The sequence below is a fragment of the Scleropages formosus genome, chromosome 17 (assembly GCF_900964775.1).
Source record: "Scleropages formosus chromosome 17, fSclFor1.1, whole genome shotgun sequence".
Classification (NCBI taxonomy): Eukaryota; Metazoa; Chordata; class Actinopteri; order Osteoglossiformes; family Osteoglossidae; genus Scleropages; species Scleropages formosus.
In genome coordinates, this window is record NC_041822.1 from 17,456,651 (window position 1) to 17,480,704 (window position 24,054).

Genomic DNA, 24,054 nt, shown 5'->3' on the forward strand with positions numbered 1-24,054 from the left:
TTTTGAAGAAACATTGGCTTTTTTCCTGAACGTTAAACATCAATGGAACTCCTAACAGTTTTTTTTTAAATTAACTTTTATTCAGCTCATATACTGCAATATAGAGCATGAAGAAGGAATTCAGACATTTGGCCGCAACCCCACCCAGCTGTGCAGCGAGGGAAACATTAGTCACAATCGTGAGGGATCGTCTGGACGATACGGCGTGCCTCTTGTTCTGTATATATCCAGCCCCCCCCCCCCAGCAGAGAGATTTACTGCTTGCACCGCGAGGCGAGCAGAATGCTGCCTCTGTCGCCATGACAATCCAGGCCTTGTGCAGGCCGGTCCCTGGGTGTCAGGGAGCGGGGTCGGAGCCAGGGAGCCTTAAATGCCTCCTTGAAGCCGAGGGCTGGAAGGGGCGTCGTGATTCAGACCCGCGCTATGTGTACAGTGGCTGGCATCCCGGTGACCGACACGGGTTTTAGGAGAATCTCCCTCTTTTACTCTTTTTCTTTCCCCGTTTCCCCTTGCTGTCTCTACAGCATCCCGGGCTCGGCCGTCTGCGTCTACGACATGGCAGAGATAGCCCACGCCTTCACGGGTCGCTTCAAGGAACAGAAGTCCCCCGACTCCACCTGGACGCCGGTGCCGGAGGAGAAGGTTCCACGACCGAGGTACCGCCGCCCGTCCCCCGCCCACTTTTCCCAAGCATCAGCCACACCCGCATACAAGCAGAACCAGTAGTGAGAAAGCACAAGTCTATGTAAATGAAGCAGAGAAAACAGTTCTTATGTGTTACTTTCCAAAGGTGCCTACCAGCTCTACCTCTGACTCTTTGTTCCAAAAAAAAAAAAAAGAAAAAGCCCGTTTGATGCGATCTTTTGGCCTGGGAGGTATGCGTAAAAGAAGGATCTGCAGATGATCACTGCAACTGAAATATCAGCTCCATATGGCTTACAGTGATGTCAACAGCAAGCAGATACAGAACCGGTGATTTGCATAAAATTATGTGTTTGTGTGAAATGGGGTCAGGTGTTAACGAGATGTGAAGTACAGCGCTGGTTAATTTAATTTCATCGCCGAGAAGGTCTTGAGCGGCGTACGAACAAAGGCGGTTTTTCAGCAGGCCTCCGAACGACGTTTTTCTTTCACCGGGCTGCCTTTCAGCTGCCTTGTTGGTTCCACAGTGATGTAGTTCTTTTCTCGCACACACAACATGGAAGTAATCCCAGAAAAAAAGTGTAACACAAATAACTATGAATCGGTCTGTTTTACACTCACGGATGGCAGCTGCGAACCGCACTCAATTTAATTCTGTTCCCACACAAACCTTTTCTTGTTGAACACTTTATTCAAATGAGCAGCAGGTGACATAGTAGTCAAAGATGCAGACTTTTGACAAGAAGACCAACGTGCCCGAGTCTCCGAAGGAGCCCTTGCGCAGTTTAAGAAGCCCTTTGGTAATTTGCTCGGTAGGATTTGCTCCAGTAAAATATTCATCATCGAGTCATTTTGGATTAAACAGCCTTCTCGGGTTTAAAATGCTGACGATACTGTAGGAACCGGGCTTATTTTGTTCTGACGGAGCAATAGAATAGACGTCATCGTCCTCTTCCCCTTCTCCCTACCCATTCTAGGCCCGGCTGCTGCGCCGGCACTCCGTCGACGGAGCGGTACAAGGTGTCCAACGAGTTCCCCGACGACACGTTGAACTTCATCAAGATGCACCCGCTGATGGACGAGGCCGTGCCGTCCATCGCCAACCGGCCGTGGTTCCTCAAAACAATGGTCCGGTGAGTGCGGCTTGGCTCCGGAGCTGTCGGCGGAACTGATGGTACCGCGATAATGTGGGATGCGTGAGGCGAAGAAGAGGTTTTTGGTGACCGCGGAGCTGAACTTACGGGCGAAAGTCCCCTGGCAGCTGGACTCGAGCAGGATATTTAAACGGAAAGGCTTCGGCGAGGACGCCCCAGAGACGAAACGCTGTACGCTGTGTACAACGCTCTGATAGTGTGAGAAAACAGCAGATGTATTTGTGATAAAATCCTGCACTATCTACTTGTTTTTCCCCATACCTCCAAGGTCGCATGTTGCGATTAGCTGAATGTCTTCACACGCAAGACAAAGTAAACCAATGCAAGTTCACATTTTGGGCAACGGGCTCTGAATTCTTTTGAGGACTCATAAATTACCTGTTAAAGGAGACATGACATGTATATATTTAGCAGATGCTTTCATCCAAAGCAACTTCCAATGAACTCTATGTAGTGTTATCAGCCCACACACCTTATTCACCGCGGTGACTTACACTGCTAGATACACTACTTACACTGGGTCACTCATCCATACATCAGTGGAACACACTCTCTCTGTCACTCACACACTATGGGGGAACCTGAACAGCATGTCTTTGGAGTGTGGGAGGAAACCAGAGCACCCAGAGGAGTCCCACACAGAGAACATACAAACTCCGCACGGACTGAATGGGGATTGAACCCACGTCCTCTCGCACCACCCAGGCGCTGTGAGACTGCAGCGCTACTCGCTGTGCCGCCGTGCTGCCTGTCATGGTCATAGTGTTCGAACAGTGAAATCAGAGCAAATTTTTCTCCTAACATGAGTGAAATGAAACTTTTTCAGCCACTTTATTCATGACACAAGAGAGGCATCAAAGATGTTCATAAAGATTGAATAACGGAGTTAAGTCTTGCATTTCTCTGAAAGTGGCAGTTTTGTGCCACTGCGTGGTTCCTTGATCTTTCCACAACTCACTGTCCATTCGCTTAAATTTAAGGGATAAAGAGTTAATTTGAATATAACAACGACAGGAATGGCAGTAAAATGGGCAGCGTGAACCCAGCTGGACGTGCGATAAGTCGGTATCTCCGCGAGTGCCCTTGAGGCAGAGGTGTGAGCTGTACCGTCTGTCCCAGGTCCGCATGACAAAGCTTCTGCTGTCTGTTATGGCTGTTTCCGCTTGCTCAAGGTTGTCCTAGTACAGATATCCTCCTGGTCGGAGTAAAACTTGCCAAATCTCAAGTGTTTGTGCCCAGACAGTTCAGAAATGTATTTACAGCATGTCCGTTCCCCTCTTTCCCTTCCTCCTGTACATCCCACCCAAGTTTTCAATGACAGTGTTTACTTGCTTAGGTGAGGGGTGTTTTTCACAGAGATAAAATTTAACCACCTCGCTGTCTATGTGCGTTAAATGCCTTTATTTTCTGCAAGGTTTCCTCCATACGCTGCTACCCTTGCTTTAGCCAGACTAAGTGAGGCCACTGTAGGGTACAGAGAGCTCACTATGGTAATTCACTTTCATTTTGGGAATGGCTTTCTGCATGAGAATTTGAGCGAGGGGCAACATATTTGCATGCTGACTTGTAAATGGAAAATAAATGGGATTAGGACCTTGAAAGTAAGCGGTGCTGATTTTTATTTAAGTTTCATCCTCTTGCCTTCCCTGATGATTCGAGAAGTCGCTCTGGGCCCCGACGGGCAGGAGACGAGGGGGAGTAAAATATCCGAGGTTTTCCCGCAGGAGTCGTCATCGCGACGCAGCCTCCTGAAGTGATCCTCCCTTCTGCCTTGATTGCTTTCAGGTACCGCCTGACGCGGATCGCCGTGGACAATGCCGCGGGCCCCTATCGGAATCACACTGTGGTTTTCCTGGGCTCCGAGAAGGGCATCATCCTGAAATTCTTGGCCAAGATGAGCAGCGGCTTCCTGAACGACAGCCTCTTTCTGGAGGAGCTCAGTGTCTTCAACCCAGAGAAGTGAGTGCTCCTTGCCCCCCTCCCCCCCTCGGGCCCCCCCCGCCCTCCCCGCCTATGTCTGCGAAAGGCTCCTCTATCATTTAAAGACTTTTATCAGGTTACGCTGCAGTGCTGCGGTCAGCAAATTAAAGAGTCCTGCTGGAACGCGTGCGCTGGGCTCTGACCACAAAGCCTGCACTTACAGAGGCCTCAATGATTAAAGTAAACAGGGTGGCTGAGCCATGCCCGCCAGCCCGCTAACCCTACAACCCCTTATGGAGTGCTACTCCAGCGCTCCAGCTCAGAGAGAGCGGAGTGTAGAGGCACAGCCCGTGAGCCTGACCCGATGCCAATGTGCTGATAAGAACACCTACGGCCCGTGCTTCGAATCGGGAGCCGCGGCTGGGCGTGACGTGAGTTGCCGGCCTTGTCCCCACGTGCCTCGAGTTAGTGGCTTTGCCACGGTCTCCTTGGTGGACCGCACGCTGCTCGGCACAGCGCGTGACGTGACCGTGCGTGGGTTGAAGGATGAGTCGACACCTGGCCCTGCTTCGCTTCTGCAGCCCCCTCCGTCCCACTCCGCGAGATGCCTGGCTTAGCAGTTAGCGTAAGTGACTTTACTTGGAGGGGATGAGGGGGGGCCCCCGGGCTGCAAACGCTCAGTAAGCCCTAATAGAGTGTGCTAATGCGGGACGGCCTCCCCACGAGGAAGGAAGTAAATCCCTCCCGGCCAGATAAGCGAGCACCGCAGGGGTGATTAGCATGGGTAGTTCTGCCTTCTAACTAGGGCCCTGCTGGCTATCTGCCCTGTTTCCTGGAGCTGGACGCCAGGCTCTGACCACAGAGTTGTTGACGTCCCGGTGTCCCGGTGTCCTGGTGTTACTCTCACCCCCCTCCCCCACCTTTTCCAGGTGCAGCATCGACGGCGTGGAGGACAAGCGCATCATCAGCATGCAGATCGACAGCAAGGGCCACGCCCTGTTCGTGGCCTTCAGCTCGTGCGTCGTCAGAGTGCCCCTGTCGCGGTGCGAGCGGCACGGCAAGTGCAAAAAGTACGTCCGTCCCCTTTCGTTTCGCCTCGCCTGCTCGCATCCCGGACACTTCCAGCTCAAGCCCCGTGCGGGTTTTGTAACGCGGTGCATATGCTCACTTCCCTGTCCATTAGACTGCTTAAAATAGCGCCCACCACAGAGGAGAATCAAAATGCATTTTACATATTAGCACATTCTGAGCTGAATGTATTTGCTCTCCTTTCGGTAGAATTCTTACATCGTGCGCTGTGCGGTATTTTCGGAGAGCCGCTATATCATTTAAGAAGCTTCCCATTTGCAGAGGCCACCGAGTACCTGGCGGAGACACGTCCGGCTCCCGTTCCTCCCGCAGCCCTTCCCCAGCCCCCACTCCTTCCCTCCCTCCCTAGAGGGAGGTCCCTCTCTCTGTCAGCGATGACCATTTTCCTCGGAGGACAGCAGGAAAAGGCCAGTTTTAGCATATCTCCTTGCAATAAAAGGCTGGGCGAGCAGGATCGCGTTCGCTGAGATTCAGGGAGATCGCTTTTAATGCCCACGTTTAAGGGTCTTCAAAGCCTGCTGTTTAATTTTGCATAAAACGAGAAGCTCGTGCGGAAAAGCGAAACTGACAATTGAGCTGGATCTGTGTCGCGGGACCGAAAAGCGAACCCGCAGCGCATCTTTGACAGCCAAAAAAAAAAGGAGACGAAACCATACGTTCTGCATGACGGTGAAAGCCGATGATAGATAATCCTGTGTCCTCTGCGCTGTAAACTGGCTCGTCCCGCTCAGACCAAGGCAGCGGGAGCAGAAAGATTTACAGAAAATAAGACGCAGCTCAAAAGACGAGCGCTCCGGCAGATTAGCAAATAGGCCGTGCTCGCAAATGCCTTTTTCATGCATTGCAAAACAGTCTAGACTGATAAAATGGACACTAAAGAGAAAATAAAATTAGGCTGAAGCATGGAGTCTCACTGGAAAGTAATGAAAGGAGCCTGTAGAGTGACGTTGAGTGCTGCTAAATGTTGGCCTGCATGAGGTCCCTTACCTTGTTAAATTTAACCCATCAGCAAATATTTCATATTAATTTCAAATTTGTAATTTTATTTCCCGTTGTATTGCTGCAACCATATTTGTATATGCAATATAACTCTTTCCTGTCCTTCCGTCTTCCGTATTCAAAGACAACAACTGTGTTCTTCATTACTCATTGCAAACTGTTATACCGAATGATTTGTTATGGGTCCCGACAAAAAAACTACATTTCCAGGTACAGGTACATTTGTCTTGAAATTGCATCCTGCCAGAATGCATTGAAATGCTGTGCTTTGCTCGGAATTAACGTATTTCAAAGGCAGACGGTAAGACAATGTATATGTGGGGCACGGAGTAAATTGCATCATGTAGCAGAAGATGATGGGAGATGGAGACAAAGTGAATATATAAGGAACACAGCATTTCTGAGTGTATTATTGTGGAGATGCACTTTTGAAAGGAGCAGTAGGGATCCAGGAATAAAAGAATATCTCTGATTGTGCCTCTCCGCCTCCAGGTCCTGCATCGCTTCCCGGGACCCGTACTGCGGCTGGGTGGCGGACGGAACCTGCGGAGAAGTGGTGCCGGACACAAAGTACGGGCATCCTTAGTCTTTCATTACTGCTGTAATTACTGCCAGCTTGTGCCAAGTGATGAATGTAACCATCTTTGGGTAATTGATGTGGTGCGCTGTTATTTTCCCCAAATGGGACGTACTCCAGGAAGGGAGCGTGCAGGTAAAGAGGTGTTTGTTCTGGCAGTCGGGGGAGGGGGCCACTAAGGGAAGACGGTAATTCAAACTTAAATTTATCTTACCGAAGAAGCAGCTTCCTGGCGGTGCACGCCACGCACACAGTTAGGTGACCAAAAAAAAAAGGGAAATGTGAAAGAAAAGCAAACTGCGGCGCGGATGAAACCATAATAAAGGCACGGATCTGCTTCTGATGCTAAACGGTTGTGATCCCAGGCAATACGATCCACCTTCTGCGCCAACTTTACAGCATGTTATTATGTCCCGAGCCCAGATACGAGGGCCCCAGCCGAAGTCGCGCTTTTGAAAATTGAGCGGGGACATTAAGCGGCTGTGTGACCTCAGACTCGCCTCACTTTCGGACAGTCTTTCTGAGTGACTGAGTGGGGATTAAACAGGTTATGAGCTGCCGGTTGGCAACAAGCAATCTAGATCGCGGTTGGAAAGCACTGATGCAAATGGGCTGTGGACGTGCCGAATGAAAAGACATTTAGCTCGTGTTCTTCGACGAAGAGATGCTTAAACGTTGCTGAATGGTTGCGGACCTTGCTGCTCGGCTCATTCTACCCCCCACAAGGCTCCGATGACTCATCCGTGACGTCATGCGCCGTTAGGCATTATGGGTAATTCCCTAATTATAGGTAACCCCCTCATCCCCTGAGCCCCGTGAACCCTCCCACATCCGTTACCGGCCTGCACCTTCCACCACGGCATAACTAAATATGACTGTGATTAAATGTATATGAGGCGCGGGCAGTCTTTCGTCTCACGCTGTTGCACATCCCCACATCCTGCTAGCTCTCATCCACACCTGGAACAAAGCAACGAAATCAGGTGATAACAAGGAGCCACGTGCATTTTCTTCTGCCATGACTCTGAGAATTTGACTAATGTGAACTTGAAATGTTTTTCTTTACACCTTTTAATGTAAAAGCTCTAAAGTGAAACTCCTACTGCACTGATTTTTCTCTTGAACATCTCCATTGCAAGGTGGAAATTAATGAATCTAAGCAGCTGGGACCCTTGGCCTACTTTACATACGTTGGTGTGGGGGTCTTTACCATGTGAGGTCTCTATCTCCACCTCCCGGTCACCTGGCGCGGAGGTGCCCTGTGACCACAGTGTGGTGTCAAGCTGCAGGCCGCAGTGTCTCTGCTTGCCGCCGCACCCCGTTAGGCCCCCTCTCTCAGTTGGAGCTTCCGGCGCTCACCCCCATGTCTCCATTCGCTGTGCAGATTGGCGTTTGAACAGGACGTGGAGAATGGCAACACAGATGGACTGGGAGACTGCCAAAGTAAGCAAGGTTTTTCCCTCTGTGTGTCTGTCCTCAAAGCGTCTTTCTGCTGCCTTACAATATTCCTTCTAACAATTTTATGGTGTGGGAAAAAAGGGATCTAAAAATAGACAAAATACTGTAGCATCTACAGCAACCAGCTGTCTGTGCTGTATGTTATTGACTGAGCTTTTTTCACGCGTATGTGGCGTCAGTGTGATAACAAAGTGATTTTGAGTCATTTTAAGAATGGTACTGATGAACTGATTGGAATTTTGCAAAGTTAGTCCCTAGTCAAGTATTCATGTGTTGATATAAACACATTATATAGGAATTGGTTGAAGATATACTTCACATTTTGGAAGAGAAAGCCCACCAGCAGGAAATCTTGACACTCCTTTTTTTTCTAACTTGCAGACTCATTTGTGGCCCTGAATGGTAAGTGACTCAAAAAGCAGCCGCTATGTTCCTCTTGTTTTCCACGTTGTTTTGCCCCTTGTGTTATCTGCGTGTCGACGGGGTCTTCCACAATGACGTGCGAGGCTACCTTATCGCAAGGAGGAAACTCGCAAAGAAATTAAAATTCTTCTTTTTTTTTCCTTTGCAGATGTTTTATTCCGTTCTAATGGTCATGAAAAGTCCCCATATTCTCTCCATGGTCAGTTTAACACCATCAGATTTCTGTGGTTTGGTTTAGATTCCTAGACACCCATAGAAGATCTCCTCGCCCTCAACCAGTGTTCCTGTAGCGGTTCAGTCAGTCTGCCCCTCGCTCTTGCTGGCTTTCACTATCCGCTGTGCGTCTCCCTCCCGCTGGCCGTTCCGGGCCGTGCCATAGATTCATCGTGACCTTTGAACTCCTAATTAGCAGGCTTTTCTTGTTGAAAAGATAGAGCCCAGCGCTACCGGGCTGAGTCAAGGCAAGGATGTCAGAGGACAGTGACAGGATGCTGACTTGAGGCATGTTTTCCCAGCAGCCCTGCAAACATAAAAAACCTATCACTCCAAGATCACATAAGTGGGAAAAAAAAACGCACACAAAAACAGTCTTTCACATGGGCCTGTAATCTGCACTTCTTTAGCTTCACTGAATGATGTCATTTTTCTACCAGGGACATATGGAATAATAAACTTTCCTAATTATGGTGCAGTGCAAATCTTCCATTCCCCCATATGCGTTACTTCTGTACGCTTAACAAACATGTTTTGGAAGACTTCATAAAACTGCTGAGTTTTATAAAACGAATAATTTGCTTGCCGGTGGGCTGATGTAGCAGAAGGGTTGCTCGTTCTTGGCTTCCATACTCCAAGAAGCAGCTCTTGGTTGAAACTGAATCTATGAATAAATGAAGCTCTACACATAAAATAAACACTCTTCATTATTTACTCTGTCGATGGTCTTCTCCAAAGAAACCTACTCTTCTATGTAGCTGGACACGAGTTCCTCGAGGGTTCCCTACTAGTGCTCTCTTCTTGGGCTTTGCTCTGCCCACCTCGCAGTTATGAGCCCACTTCCTTAACCTCCGTGTTACCTGTTGACTAAGTGAATAGAGAGCTTTTTATGCCCATCTTGTTTCGCCCCACCTAGCAGCACCTTTCACAATGACACGCTGATTGAAAGCAGGTCATTTGGGCTTATTCTGTTGCGGCAAACAAGCTTTTGTGACTCGAGCGTGTGTATGTGTGTGTGGCATCAGTCTGAGCGGCACTTCCCCTGGCAGTGGGAGAATGAATTATAAAACAGGCCTGTCACACTAATCTCTCAGCCCCATGGCGCATCGTTAAATAAATCATTTTAATGATTGCGACTTTGGGGTTTTGGGGGGGGTACTGTGAACATGGCAGACCAGGGGCAAGGATTTCAAATCTGAACACACACACACACACATATACACACACACACACTACTAGCCCTGCGTACATATTTTACAGAGGAGTCCAGTGACATATGATGAGGTTTTTTTATTCGAAACATTAATTATGGCTGCCAAAGAGCCCCTGTGACTGTAAAATTCTGACAGATGAACAGAGAGAAATGGAGAATTTATCCAGCTGTTGAATTTCTAACCAAATATCTAATGGTTTTAATGGCAGGGCCAGTGCTTAATAATATACTTAAATTTTCTTTCATTGGAAAATGGAATGTAATGACAACATGACTTGAAATAATTCATTTAGGTAGAGAAATTTAGGAGGGAAAAAATCCAAGGCATCGCTCTTTCAGTGCCAGTCCTTCCGGCAAGTCTTCGTTTGTGCTCTGCAGGAATAAAAATCAATAGAAAAGATGTTTTGTACATTGGTCAATATATGAAGAAGTTTTATTGCCTATTAATCTGTAATCTATTTCTAACAATCTACTAAAACTCGAGTACCATTAAATGCTCTTACACAGGTAATTTCACGCAAAGTTTATTAAATCAGTTAATAACTCACAATATATGGTGACAATGGAGCATAATTGAGGAGGCCAGACATGGAGACAGGCGGCATAAACAGTATGACAAGATCTTACTTCTTCGTTTGAATCACAAGTCTGGAGAAACAAGGATAATGAATGGAGCAACGCTGGCTTCTGAAGACCTCTCTAGTAAATATGCATGCAATTTACCATGCAGTAAAACACACGCACACATTCTCCGAACCGCTTGTCCCACACGGGGTCGCGGGGAGCCGGAGCCTCGCCCGGCAACACAGGGCGTAGGGCCGGAGGGGGAGGGGACACACCCAGGACGGGACGCCAGGCCATCGCAAGGCACCCCAAGCGGGACTCAAACCCCAGACCCACTAGAGAGCAGGACCCGGTCTAACCCACTGCACCACCGCGCCCCCTGCGCTAAAACAAAGGGCAAATAAATGCAAAGCAGGTGCCAGGGACACAGAGAGGGGTTTCGTGAGAAAGGTGGGGTTTGTTCTAAGCAGAACCTCGTGGCCTCTCTCCGGAAGCTCTGACCCGCGTTCTCTGAGCTCTCCAGAGAAACAGCCTGCAGATAGCAAGGTCTCGGCGTGAGGATCACAAGGTCTTGCGCCTCGGGAGAGATGATGCAGCAATGTGACATGCCCGTTCCGCTCATAACCATCGACCCTCCTAGAGGTTTCATGCGCTGCCCCGTCCCTCCCTGCCCACCTTGCGTCTGTGAAGGAGTGTAACTCGTCTTGTACCTGGCAGGCCACCCCTCCCACCCACTCCACACTACCGCACAGCCCCCGGCGCGAGGAGCCCTGGGCGGTGGCCACGTCGCTGAGCCGGAGGATCGCCCCTTGCCCGCTGATAAGAGGGACCCCTACATCGCCGTGCCCTCGGAGAACCAACAGGACGCCAGCGGTAAGCCCTGGAACGGACCAGCCCTTTTCCTGTGGCAGGGAGGAGATTTACCGTGTGTCCGCTTCCAGCTGACCAGCACAGGGCCATAATGGTGTCAGGGGGACCAGTTGCCCCGCTGTGGGGAGATTTATTAAACAAAGCCTGCCATGACCCAGGGGAGATGTAAAATCCAGGCCATTAAAGTTACGAATTGGAAGATTGCGGTGTATTTTTTCGAGCGAGGCCACGGGGCTCATCTTTATCTCATTCTGCGAGGTGACATTGAGGGCCGTTTCCACTGTAAGCATCCGACTGGCTCAAGGTCGTTCTGAGACGTGCCAAATATAAATGGCATAAATGGCACACCCCAGAGACTGCAGCCCTTGGATTCGATTAACCGTCGTAAATTCCATTAGGCCAAATCTTGTGCCTGTTTTCAAACATCTCATTAGTTGCTCTTAATATCAAAGTATTATGATGAATAGCTATTTATGATCAATGATCATCATTATTCTGGGCCAGTGCCTGTCAAATGAAATATGTTTCCACTCCTGCTCAAATCCCCTGGAAAATGGAATGGAGCCGCAACCTCCCGATGGCTGCGACAGTCCCGCTCTGGGGACTGGGTGGAGCCCGGGCAGGTTGCGGGAAGGGCTCGTACGGGAGCCGGACGATACTCGGGCGGAGCCTAGGCCGGTAGCTTTTACACCACTGGGAGCTGGAAGCCGGAAGCGGGTACGGTAACACAAGCTGCACGGTCACAATGGCGGCAGAGACAACTGCATGCTCGCACCGCATTCTCGTTGTGTTGCCGCCGCCCCCTCGCGCCCTCGCGGTCCTTCGGGACCGCCTCATTGGCAGGTGAACCTACTCATCATCGGGTGACTCCGGGCAAGGGGGTGTCGCTAACATTCGCACATAGCTTTGTTCGGTGTTTTTTTTTTTAAATCATTCTTTTTCGGAAACACTTTGGCTGCTTCTCAGTTATTTTGTCCTGTTTAAGTGGATTTAAGTTACAAGTGGCTGCGCAAAATGGCGAGTGGATGTGCCCGTGTGCGTGCGACTGTGTTTTCTGTCGGTGTGTTGCATGGCTTTGGGCGCCGACGCGCTGGCGGGTTCTTTTCTTACGTTCGGGCTTTTGTGGCCTCTCGAGTGAGCGCTGCGATGTTAAACCGCCCCACTTCCTTTTCTGCGATGCTGCTTCTTTCCTGCCTAAGTTCTTCTCTCTGTGTGATGCCACCACCCTACGTCCCATGGCCAAAATCACCCCCGGTTCCCCCCTTTCCTGTTGTGTTTGGCGCCGGTCCAGCTGCATGTGGACTTCCACTAGTCCCCCCAGGAGCCTGATGTACTCTGAAAACAGCAAACTCCACTGTTTTGCCTTTGGTGTGAAAGGTACACTCGCTCAGATGCGTTGACATCACCTGAACATCTGCAGGACTGCGTGGACATGACTAAGAGTGATATGTGTCCCGATTTTGCGTCGCAGACACATTTGCCCTTAAACTTCGAAAAACAAAGAGAAATCTCACTTTTCAGCTGGAGGAGAAGGTATTGTTGGCTCCAGTTAGTCATTGATAGTAATGAAGACTTCAGATGAGCTGTAGAAGAGCTGTCAATGCGGAGAAGATAACGGACCCCCCTTGCGGTCAAGTCAGTTCAACACGTGAATAGAAAACGCAGTTCATTCGCACTTTAGAACCGCTTCCTCCTATGTTCTCGTATATTCTGATGTGTTCTGATAGGGACAGCTGGTAGCGTGGTGGTTGGAGCTCCTGCCTTTAGCCCCACAGCTTTGAATCCCATTTGTAGTACCCTTGAGCAAGGTACTTACCCTAAATTGCTCCAGTAAAATGAGCCAGCTGTACGAATGGGTAAATGAGTGTAAGTCGCTTTGGATAAAAGCGTCAGCTAAATATATAAATGTTCTCAGCCATCTCCTGGGAGTGCTGCAGCTCAAGGTTATTAACATGTCCCGTGCTGAATATTTAAACGATGCTTTATTTTAGCTCTGCCCACCCAGTCTCGGTGTAGCACCCAGGCTATGTTTTCACAGTACATTTGAGCCCTGGTGTGTCTGGACGCCGCTGTGCGTGTGATACTCGAACCCCCCCAACCCTTCATAACCCCCCACCTCCACCACCACCACCACCACCATCTGCTGCCATTGTGTGTTCTCTCCCTTCCACAGGACCTTTCATCTGTCAGGTTGGGACGTTCCAAGGCTCTACCTCATGTGGTCCGAGTGTGTTACTAACCATATTTCTGGACCATCCTTACCAACCCGTGTCATATCTTTCCCCTGTCTGGGGAATGGATTATGCCCCGCCCCTACCCCTCTCCCCTCCTTGGATGACCTGTGGCCATTTCCCCGTGTGTGTCTGTCTCTGATTTATAGTTTTGTAAGAAAAAAGCAACAGCTTTCCCCCCAACCCCCAGCACTCCCCCACCACCCCTCTCTGTGGCGAGCCGCAGTCTATAGAGAGCCACACGCATTCGCAGTCAGTCCTTTGGTTCCTGCTCGGCTAACGTTAACCACTAACCCTCTTCTCTGGGCAGCCTGGGTGTTGTCCAGGTGTGCCTTCTAGTACGGGATGGTTTGATGGGTATCAGGCAGCGGAGCAGGGACTCGTGTGTGATGGCACACCTTCGATTCCTTCACTAAGTCTCCCTGCACCGGTAAAGCCTGCTCTGCCTGTCACAGTGCTCAGCATCTATTACAAGAGGTCCAGCGCCTTAAAATATTCCTTTATCTCCACGGTTTGTTTTCTTCATGCGCATTTGTGCCTTTTGTGAAAGTTCTTAGACTTTCGAGAATTTTATTAAAAGTACAGTGTTGCCAGGATTACTTGTGCTATTTCTATCCAAATATTCTAGGCGATTTTGATTTCTGGGTATTACATCAGGAAAACTCTTCTGGGGAAATGCACAATTCTTAACGTTGATCAGCTCTCACAAAAGGTGCATTGAAGTGTTCATCAAGGTTTTCCTATGCAGACTTGCTCGCTGGGTACTTTGAACAGAAAATTCAACATAGGCTCTCTTCCAAACACATGACCTCGGTCAGAAATATTGGTATATGTATCTCGAAAGTTCATTCAATGCAAATTTGAGAGCAGTGTAAATTTCATTATACTTCTACCCTTCAGCAAACTAAAGGGATGCACTGTTTAGGCTGGCTGAATAGAAAATTACTATTAACAGTTATTTAACTGATGCCTTTGCCCAAAGCCACTTTACAGTGTTAGGACTGAATACAAAGCAACTTAAAATTATTTACCCACTTACTGTGTAAAGCAGAATAATTCGTAGTGTATCAATTCAAGGTAAGTACCTTCTTGCTCAAGGATAGCACAGCAGGAGCAGAGATTTGAACCAGGGGCCCTTGAGTGCAAAGCAATGGCCCTTAACCACTTAGCCACAGGCTGGAAGGAAGAAAAACTGCATAAAATACATCATATTGTAGCAGACTTTCAAAACACCATGTTCAATTTATGTATTTTGTTAACGTTAAGACGTGGAAAGTACAAAAAAGATATATGCATGTTTAAAATTGCCCACACGACTTGGAGAGGCAAGTGTTTTACTTTCATTGTATTACTTACATTTTTGAATATCAGTATAGCCATATTTTAGATAGTTTCTTCACCAAGGCATTTAAAAGTAGATTAGCAAAGCGGTCAGTGTTTCCTAATGGCCTCATGAATCAGCCAGTGAGTTAAACATGTGCTCTGCAAAATTTCAGTGCAAGGTAAGTTCATTTCACATTCAAAGAATATGTTAAGCAAAATTATGCAAAATTTTCCCTTGAAAAGTGCTGGGAAAGTTACTTTAAGTTTAATACATTTTTAAACAAGGTGCAGAGGATCCAAATGCATACAGATCACAGTATTAAACAAATAAAATGCAATGTTATTAACATATCTCAAATGAATAATGAAACTGGCAAAAGCAGGGCAATAAATCATTTTATTTTATTTATTTAGCTGACGCTCTATTTCCTTATGTGGCCATTGTTGAGAACCCCAGTACATTAAGTGCAAACAACAGTGTACATCAGCAAAACGCCAAAGGAAGCTCGTGCATTAATCATCGTGAGCTGAGCTCAAATGTCTGATGTATGTAGGTACGGTTGAGAGGCAATATATTATGTTCTATTTAAAATTGGAAGGGGGACGATAATCCAGTATTGAGAGCAGGAGTACAGTTTAATGATGTGAGTTTTTAGTTTGTTACGGGCGAGGGAGACTGCATGTCCCATCATGCTGGATCCTTGTTTGCTCATTGGCGGGAACATAAAAGGATCAAGCCCTGGAGGGGGGCCCAGGGGGTAAGAACTACTAAATGTCCAGAAGATGTCGAGCAAAGAAGTCTGGCCAGGTTCTAGGGGCTTGTGACATTCTGAAGGTCTTGAGCCATTTGCTGCTTGGTGGGCCAGAACCAATGTCCTGGACACCGGTGAGGACCAGCTGGTGGAAGGAGGTGAGGGGAGGAGAAGCCTGTGAGCTGCCTGAGCGGCCGAGAAGCCGACGGCGAGCGGTGTCCTGGTTGAAGCGGAGATGTCGGGTAGTGTGCGGAGCAGGGCTCGGGCACCCGGGTCCTTCTACCTGCAGGGCATTCTGGTTTTTGTTCCAGCAGAGCTTGTTACTCACCACTGAATAGGGCAGAGACTGAACACATCACAAAGTTCAAATCACGTTAAACCTGAAAGCAACGTCATCCTTCTTTACACCGAATTAGTCTGAATAAAGAAATGTCTGGCTCGGTGTTGAAAAATATAAAGATATTTTACGTATTTTTATTTTTGCCCTTCAAAGAGCATAATAATGCAATTTATTTCAGTTAATCAATGACAGCTTGATTATTCAACCTAAACTAAACAAAATGATGATTTATTCTGTTCCGTTTGAGCTTCACGAGTGAATATATTCGCGTAGAAGCACATATAACACCTTGATAATGACCTGCAAGTGCCAGGGCTGCCAACCTCACACATGGAGGAAGGCCAGCAAGGTCCTGGGGCTACAGGTAGCATAGAGGACACGCGCCCTCTGCTGCTTTAAGTCCCAGGAAATGTGTTCAAGTGCTAGAGTAAATGTGCTCAGTATATCCCACTTCATGAATAAGTAAAAATTGGTAAAAAGTCACTCTGGAGAAAATTGGGCGCTAAGTACAAAATGGAAGCGGGGAAGAAGTTGATACTGAGAGAAGGCGCTCATTGAAGTGAGAATGAATAGTACATACGGTATGATGGATGTCTCATCTTTCCGGCGTTATAGGGAACTAGGACTGAGATGCAGGTGGTCGGTCAGCAGCGCAGCATCGGGAGAGGAGCCATTCACCTCAAATAGTAGAGTGGCTTTTTATGAGTAGCAGAAAAGGTACAATACGTTTTGAGTGATGGGCTGATGATGATTTTCTTCTCAAAAGAAGGAAGACGTTTCAGATAGAGGAAAAACAGAGTAAGGCAGAGGGACCATTTCCGTGTTTAATTTAGAACTGATAACCAGATTGCTCAGTTGAGGTGATGACTGAGAGGAACAGGGGGTTCTGGTAGGTGGTGGGGGTGGATGGAAGCTCAGCTTTCATCTCCAAAGCCCATATCTTGGATCTGTCACTACCTAAAGCTTCCATAAGCCTTTTGGCGGAGCAGGATGGCAGAACTGTCTTGGTGGAGGAGGTACAGAGAGAGTTAAAGGAAGAGGCTGGAGCGGATATAAAAGGTGGCAGCCTGGTCAGCACTGGCCTAGATGAATGAGTCATGGGGTGGCAGCGAAAAATAAATGGAGCTAGAAAGGTTTTGGGAGGACAGAGGGTACAGGATGCACTGTGGAAATGAGAGCCAAGGAAGAGGTGGATGTTGGGTTTGGAACGAAGGGGGCCAGAGGCCGGTCAAAGGAGAAGGAGTTGAGTGACCTCTGGCAGAGAAGTACTGCAGCTGTGAACACAAGTTCTAGATGTTTACCAGTTCTGTGTGTGGAGTGTGTGGTTCTCACACACGAGTGAAATCACTGAAATAAAATTGGCTGAAATGCTGGCGAGGGCGTGTTGTGTACTGCGTATACTTCTTACAGCAAGTACTTCAAGAATGAGTCATTAAATATTAATTTAACTTTGTTGTCATTTTTATTTCAGATACTAATATTTATTTTCCGGTAAATATGACTTTTTAAAAAATTCAGAGGTTATTCTATTGCTTTTTCCCACATTGCACTTTTGTCGTGATCTCACATTTACATTTGTTCATTTAGCAGATTTTTCAGCATGGCAATATGCTTTTTGGTTGTCCACTAAGTCATACATTAGATCCAGCTTTGCTATATCATGGCTGGATATTGAAGAATCGATTTAAAAATATATGTGTCCCGTTCTCCTTTTTCTATGATTTTATTTCGAACAGAGTAAAACAGTAAGACACCTGCAAGTAGCATAGTCTATGAGGACATGGGCTTATAGCCCAAAGGACACTGGTTCAAGCTCCACTTCCCTTCTCCTACAATGGCACTCTTGATCAAGGTTCCGACCCTGAATTACTGCAGTAAAAATATCCAGCTGTATAAGCGGTCGGAACGCTGCAGGTTCCTTGAAATAAAAGCATCATTGAAGCAATGAAATAACTGACGCAAAGAACAAAGTTTCCGTATGGCAACACTTTACCAGTTGTACATGAATGATTGATTCTTCGGGAGAAGAGATTTTTTTCTTTCTTTTTTTCTTTTACAATGAATGACATTCAAAAAAAAAAAAAAACAAAAAAAACAATTTATTGCCATGGCAGAAGGAAGCTTCATTCCAGCATTTAAAGAAACGAGAGAAATCCACTTTGTCATATTTCCAGTTAAATGAACACTAATGGCTGTGTTCATTGTGCTTTCCTTTGGTTCAGTATATCCAGCCTGTGAAATAACATGGACATATAAGAAATTTCTCTGTTTTTTCCGACTGTATTTCTCGTAAGGGTATTTATTCTGGGTCCCGTATTTGTCAGACACAATGGGCTCCATTCATGCGAACTGACCCTCAAACCAAAACACAATTTTCACTGCAGGAGCTCTGCGGCCAGTGTGACCTGGCCTGTGTGTGACTGGAAGATTGGAACTTGCGTTATTCAATCTGTAGAATGTAATTACTGTGAAGCAGGGAAGCTTTTTTTTTTTTTAATAGCAACTTTGGCTGTTTGACGTAATTTAAAGCGAAATCTCCTCGCTTGTCGCAGACGAAGCCGCATTGCTTGGCCGTGAACCTTGTGTCAGTGCGTCAAACTTTTGCACATTTTATGTCAAACAATTTCCCCCCCATCAGGAAACCGGTTGGAGTTGAGGACAGCGCAGGAGCGGGACTCGGGGCTCTTAACCAGTTTTGACAGTTGCCGGCTTGATTTTATGCAGGCGGACTCTAAAACGCAGAAGACAGGCACTCGGGACCGTGGTCATCTACCATGCTGGCATCCTCATTATTACTTCATCATTTTGTTTGTCTTTGTACTTGTCAGCATTGCCTAGTGATTTTGGTGTCAACACAAAGGTTTGGAGGGGTTTATTGCCTGTCAGAAGAAGACTTTTCTTTTTGTCCTCTTGTATTGCACTGAAAAGCAACCGCTTTGCAAAGTCTCATACAAAGCTTGCATCTCCGAGAATGAGGACAAGTGGTGGGGCTTTCAGAAGAAGAAAAACGAGGAGTCTCACTAGAGAAAGATGATTCACTGTGCTGTTGTCAAATGCACAAGTGTTACTCCATCACGGAGCAAAACACTTCATCAGGTGTTGTTTTCAGAATCACACAAATCATTCTTTATTATGTTATATATTTGTCGGTCGGTCGGTCGGTCAGTTTCCTTCCGCTTTTCCTGATGAGGGTGGCGGTGCTTTGTATATCGTATTATAAAAAATACATTTGTATACATGTAACACCTTATTTTTTTTAATAATTCAGTTATTTTAATAATAAAATACATGCCACTCACCCAAGATAAGCAGGTCGTCGGATTAGGAAATGCAGGATTATTTTTTGGTTCATTTAGCCAAGGCTTTTCTTCAAAGGAAGTTACAATGTTAGGTTCGTGTACTCAGCTACTTACAATTATTTTCCCATTTATACAGCTATAGAATTTTTGCTGGAGTAATTCAGGGAAAGTACGTTGCTCAAGGGTACCACAGCAAGAGGTGACATTCAAACTCTGGTTTTTCAACGGGTCTGCTTGTCATTAATTCTCATTACTATTTACCACGTACTGAAGAATTACACTTAATACATAGGTTGTAGTTATGTATTTGTCTACAGTGATCAAATAAGGGTTTGTGATGTTCCGTTCATCACGTGCATCACATAACCAGAGAACAAGTTCACTGCTTTGTGCAGATCTGTAGCAACACAAAGGTTTAACGCTGGAAGCCATATCCTGGAGATCATTCTTTTGAACAGGCTTTTGAACATACATCAGCAACATTAGTGAAAGGGGCATAAATGAAGGCCCAGCAACCTTTATTTGCCCCTCAGCCAATCAGTCACGCTGCTATCTTACCCGTCTGTTTTTTTCCCCATCGGCCCTCCGCAAAACATCGCCGAGCCCATTTCTGTCTGATTGTGAGATTTTTATCATTTCCTTCACACACAATGCCTTCAAATGTAGTGGTTTTTGGGTGAAGGTTACAGTACTTGAAAGCACTGCTTATAATTTAATGTACTCTTTGATGTCAGCCCAGACAATGGTGACACTATTGGTTAAATGAAGTCAGCCCACGGAGCAGAAGGCATTTTTTGTGAGGACATTCACACATTGCAGCAATTCATTTTTTTGTTCACGCAAGGTCCCCAAAATAGGAACATTAACTTGAGTGCGAGAATTTTGTTTTGCTGAAAGAGTGTACACTAGATATGTATAAGGCAACCTTGTGCCGGTATTGAAAATATCGGTAGAAAGGTCGGTGTGGAGCTTTCTTTTGTCAGTCATTTTACAAGAACCATTGTGAAATCTGCACGTGTGTGGTGCACTGCCAATACCATATGGAATTATGCGGACGGTTGGGAACAATGAAGGTATTTTTGTTACCGTTTGCATCTATACTCCACGACAGCTGTTGAACACGGGGTTAATCTTATGTTTACGCGACTTTAAATGGAGCTCAAGCAATTTGGGAGGAGGAAGCCTCAGCGAGCCATAATACCGTACACATCTGTAAAGTACGAGTGCTTTGTAATGGCTCTGCCATCTTTTATGCTTATGCTCCTCTTTTGAAGTGAAGATGAGAAACAATTGACTCCGGAGATGAAAGATGGCAATCTTCAAAGGTCCGAGGAGGCCTGGAGGGGTTTTTATGTGACCTTGGGTCTCCTCCAGGCAGGGGCCAGTGTCTGACTCAAGCCCCAGGCTTTAGCGGGTGTTACAGGCCCCGGCCCCTCCAGATGACCCCTCCACCACCAGCCCCCAACACCCACCATCAGCCTTTACAGGATTATGCGGTACTCTAATTTCCCTGCTAGGGGATTGGCTTCACCCGTGTTTAAAACTACCCCAGTTAAAACATGAAACCCTATCCCCAAACCACACCACTGGCCATTAACTCATACAGACTCCATGTCAGATGGTTTATTTTCCAACCAGGCTTTCCATCCTGGTCCTCTATAATTAGCATCTGAAACCATTTCATGGGTAAGGGCATAAAAACTATAGTAGAAAGAGGGCAAGAAATGATTTTTAGCATGTTTGAAATTTACAGCTGCATATAGTATATATTGTATTTACAGTGGTAACACAATGTATGTTTTTTCATTTGTCATTTCATTTAGCTCATGTGTTCAGTATAATGCTTGATAACTGGAAATTCCTCTTTCCATAGAGAAAGGAACACACATTTTTCAGAACAACTTTGTTGTTTTGGCGTAATTTGAAATTCTGAGAAACAATATGCTAATGGTTTGAGGAGGGTCGCTTTGTGATACAACATCCTGTCAAACTGTGAACAGATAACAGACTCAAGGATATTGATGGAGAGGCTACAGGGAGTTCATTTGCTGCGTATGCCACGTTGTATAATCGTAGTTCTTCATCGGTATAACATGGCCAAGGAGGCGGCAGTGTTTATTTCCAGTGCAAAAATTTTTAATACGTTTTGGAAATCTGATGAATACTGTGAAAAATGTGACGGTGTGCCGACAGATCTTGAGCCGGAGTATATGATGGGTGAATTTCTTTTTTGCAGGAGTGATTCGGGAGACCTTCCAGAAGGGGCACGATCAGCTGGTTCCAGTTACTCTGCTGGCCATTGCAGTCATCCTCGCCTTTGCTATGGGTGCCATCTTCTCAGGCATTGTGGTGTACTGCGTGTGTGATCACCGGCGGCGGGACCTGGAGCTGTCCGGCCGCAGGGACAAAGACCCAACCCATTCCAGGAGGGGCTCCATGAACAGTGTCACCAAACTGACGGGTTTGTTCGAGACCCAGGCCAAGGACGGCCGACCCGAGGCCGTACTCACGCCGCTCATGCACAACGGGCGGCTAAGTGGGCCTAACGGCAAGGTTCTGATCAAGGCAGACCAGCATCACCTGGACCTGGCTGCCCTGCCTACACCAGAGTCAACTCCCATGCAGCCCCGGCGCAAGCCAAGTCGTGGCAGTCGCGAGTGGGAGAGAAGCCAGAACTTGATCAATGCCTGTACCATGGATTTGGCACCCATGGGCTCGCCAGTCATCCCCACGGACCTACCGCTGCGTGCTTCACCAGGCCACATCCCCAGCGTGGTGGTGCTTCCACTGCCCCAGCACCAGCAGGCCTACCAACACGAGTACGTGGAGCAGCCCCACCCGGACGATCAGGCAGCCACACTGGAGTATAAGGCGCTGAAGAGCCCCTGCCGCAGCCTAGGCCTATCGGAGAATGACGGTGTCCCACCTCGCGTCCCCCAGAGAGAGGCCTCATTAAGTGTGCCCCCCGCCGTGCCACAGATGGGCAAGCGGCTTGAGGTGCACCCATCTGTTTATGGCCATGAATACAAGCGGGGCTACCCACTCGGCAGCCAACAGAAGGGCTCCGCCCTCAAGAAGCACAACACCAACTCCTCCAATTCTTCACACCTGTCCAGGAAGCAGAGCTTCAACCGGCTGGAGAGCCCTCCTCCAGCACCCCAGCGCGTGGACTCCATGCACATGAGCGCCCAGACACAGGGTGTGTCCCTGTCCCGCCAATCGAGCGTGAGCTCCTACGGCTCGCTGCCCCGCATGGGGGCCAAACACCTCAAGCCAGACGTGCCGCCCAAGCCCTCCTTGGTGTCCCTCTCCACAAACATGAAGTCAAGCGACTCATGTACATAATCCTCCCTGCGGAGCCCGGGAACACGATTGCATCTGTTCTGTCTCTTGTCGGTGTACAGCAAATACAACACAGTTTTTAATTTTTTTTACATATATAAATATAAATCTATATGGGACAGTTGTTGAGTTCAGGCTGTCGGATCTGGATTCCCAGAAGATGCGGAATATCTGCTGCGGAACGGGCACGCAAACAAGCCACTGACACAAGTCACCAACAGGCGGCATCGCTCTGTAGCATTCTATAAAGTGGAAGAGTTAGACTGCAATTAACACGGCGATATGATGGACGCAAGTTCTTTTTTCGTTCTTGTCTTTAACAGACTGCCAAAAGCACATGACTGTGATAAAACTGGAGTTCTTGCTGGGTAGCAGGGAGCTGGCCTACGTTCAAGTGCTCGGGCACAGCGAGCACGAACTCGGGCGGCAGCCGGAGTTTGACTTTGTGCAGGAAAACTGTGAAACGCCTCTCAGTGTTACAGCAACCAGCGACCCAATTGCATTCAACATCGGCGAAGGCCGAGGCCTACGAGTCTGCTACTGTACTGGTTACTGAATAACACGTATGACTGTTTATACTAATATCTTGTTGTATTTATTATTTAATAAGTGCTTTTGGAGAAAAAAAGAGACATGTTTTTTTTTAGGCTCAGAAAAATTCTTTTAATATTAATTAATCACGTGTGAAATTATTTAAAGTCATGAAACTGGAGCCAGTCTTTTTTTTCTTTTTTTACTTTTTCTTTACTTTTTCTTTTGGTCAAACAAGCCCACCGATGTGTTGGGCCTCAGATTTTTGAGTCTAGAGACTACGTGTGACCTCTGGACGGAGGAATATTTATTTACCTGTGCCAGGTGGCTCTGCAGCAGAGCTGGGACCCATTCATAAACGTGGAGCGGAACCTCCCACGCGGTCGGAACTACATGCGGAACTCCCGATACCACCTCCCAGCACCCCAACCCCTTCCACACGAACACACACGCGCCTCCATGGGCATCCACTTTTTAGCACTGTGGCTGGAGCCGGCGCTTCTTCTCCTGAGGATCCCCGGTGCTTCTCTGTGCCATCCGGGTGCACCACTGCATGTGCGAATGCAGCAGCGGCAACAACGATAACAACGTGCCGAAGGCGTCGACACACGAACGGACGCGTCCGAGTCGGCGTTCTGCAAAAGCGTACTTTTTTTTGCCAGGCATCGAAATGCATCCTGTCTAACCCTATCTCACAGGTCCTTTACTGGAATACATTTGTTTAAAAAAGAAAAAAAGAAAAATAGCCTGTTTTTCTTCCACCTGTAAATGTGTGCCTTACACCTGAGTAGTGAGGATTTCTTTAGCTGTTAAATATCTTTCCTTGTAGTTTTTAATGATGAGATATTTCCCTTGTCTGATTAAGGCAAATAAAGAATGTAGATGTTCTTGTTGTAACTCCAGTCCCTAGAAATATTTGGTGGGGAGGGTGCCGTGGTCTCCCATCTACCCCCCAGCATTCTTTTTTGTGGTTTTTTTTTTTTTTTCTTTTCTTTTTCTTTAAAAAAAACTGTGCCAATGATGCGCTTGAAGCAGCCCTTTTGTTGTGCTGGCAGTGTCGACAATGTTGTGGGTGTTTGTTTTTTCCATTCATTGAGTCCTGTTCTTTTTGCTC

The 24,054-nt window shown here is 47.2% G+C and overlaps 1 protein-coding gene across 4 annotated transcripts in view; it reads left to right on the forward strand.

Annotated features, from left to right (window-relative positions):
* The window catches only part of sema6a (sema domain, transmembrane domain (TM), and cytoplasmic domain, (semaphorin) 6A), an 81,780-nt gene extending 57,943 nt beyond the window's left edge, over positions 1–23,837 (forward strand). For 3 of the 4 annotated variants that reach the window (XM_018758391.2, XM_018758392.2, XM_018758393.2), the window contains 9 exons: positions 525–656; positions 1,620–1,775; positions 3,582–3,755; positions 4,646–4,786; positions 6,297–6,374; positions 7,766–7,824; positions 8,221–8,241; positions 10,970–11,125; positions 21,304–23,837. In XM_018758391.2, the coding sequence (XP_018613907.1) occupies positions 525–656; positions 1,620–1,775; positions 3,582–3,755; positions 4,646–4,786; positions 6,297–6,374; positions 7,766–7,824; positions 8,221–8,241; positions 10,970–11,125; positions 21,304–22,412 (2,026 nt within the window). In that variant the 3' untranslated portion in view covers positions 22,413–23,837. The remainder of the gene's footprint in view (positions 1–524; positions 657–1,619; positions 1,776–3,581; positions 3,756–4,645; positions 4,787–6,296; positions 6,375–7,765; positions 7,825–8,220; positions 8,242–10,969; positions 11,126–21,303) is intronic. The other variant, XM_018758394.2, reaches the window with a different exon arrangement.
* Positions 23,838–24,054: the final 217 nt, after the last annotated feature.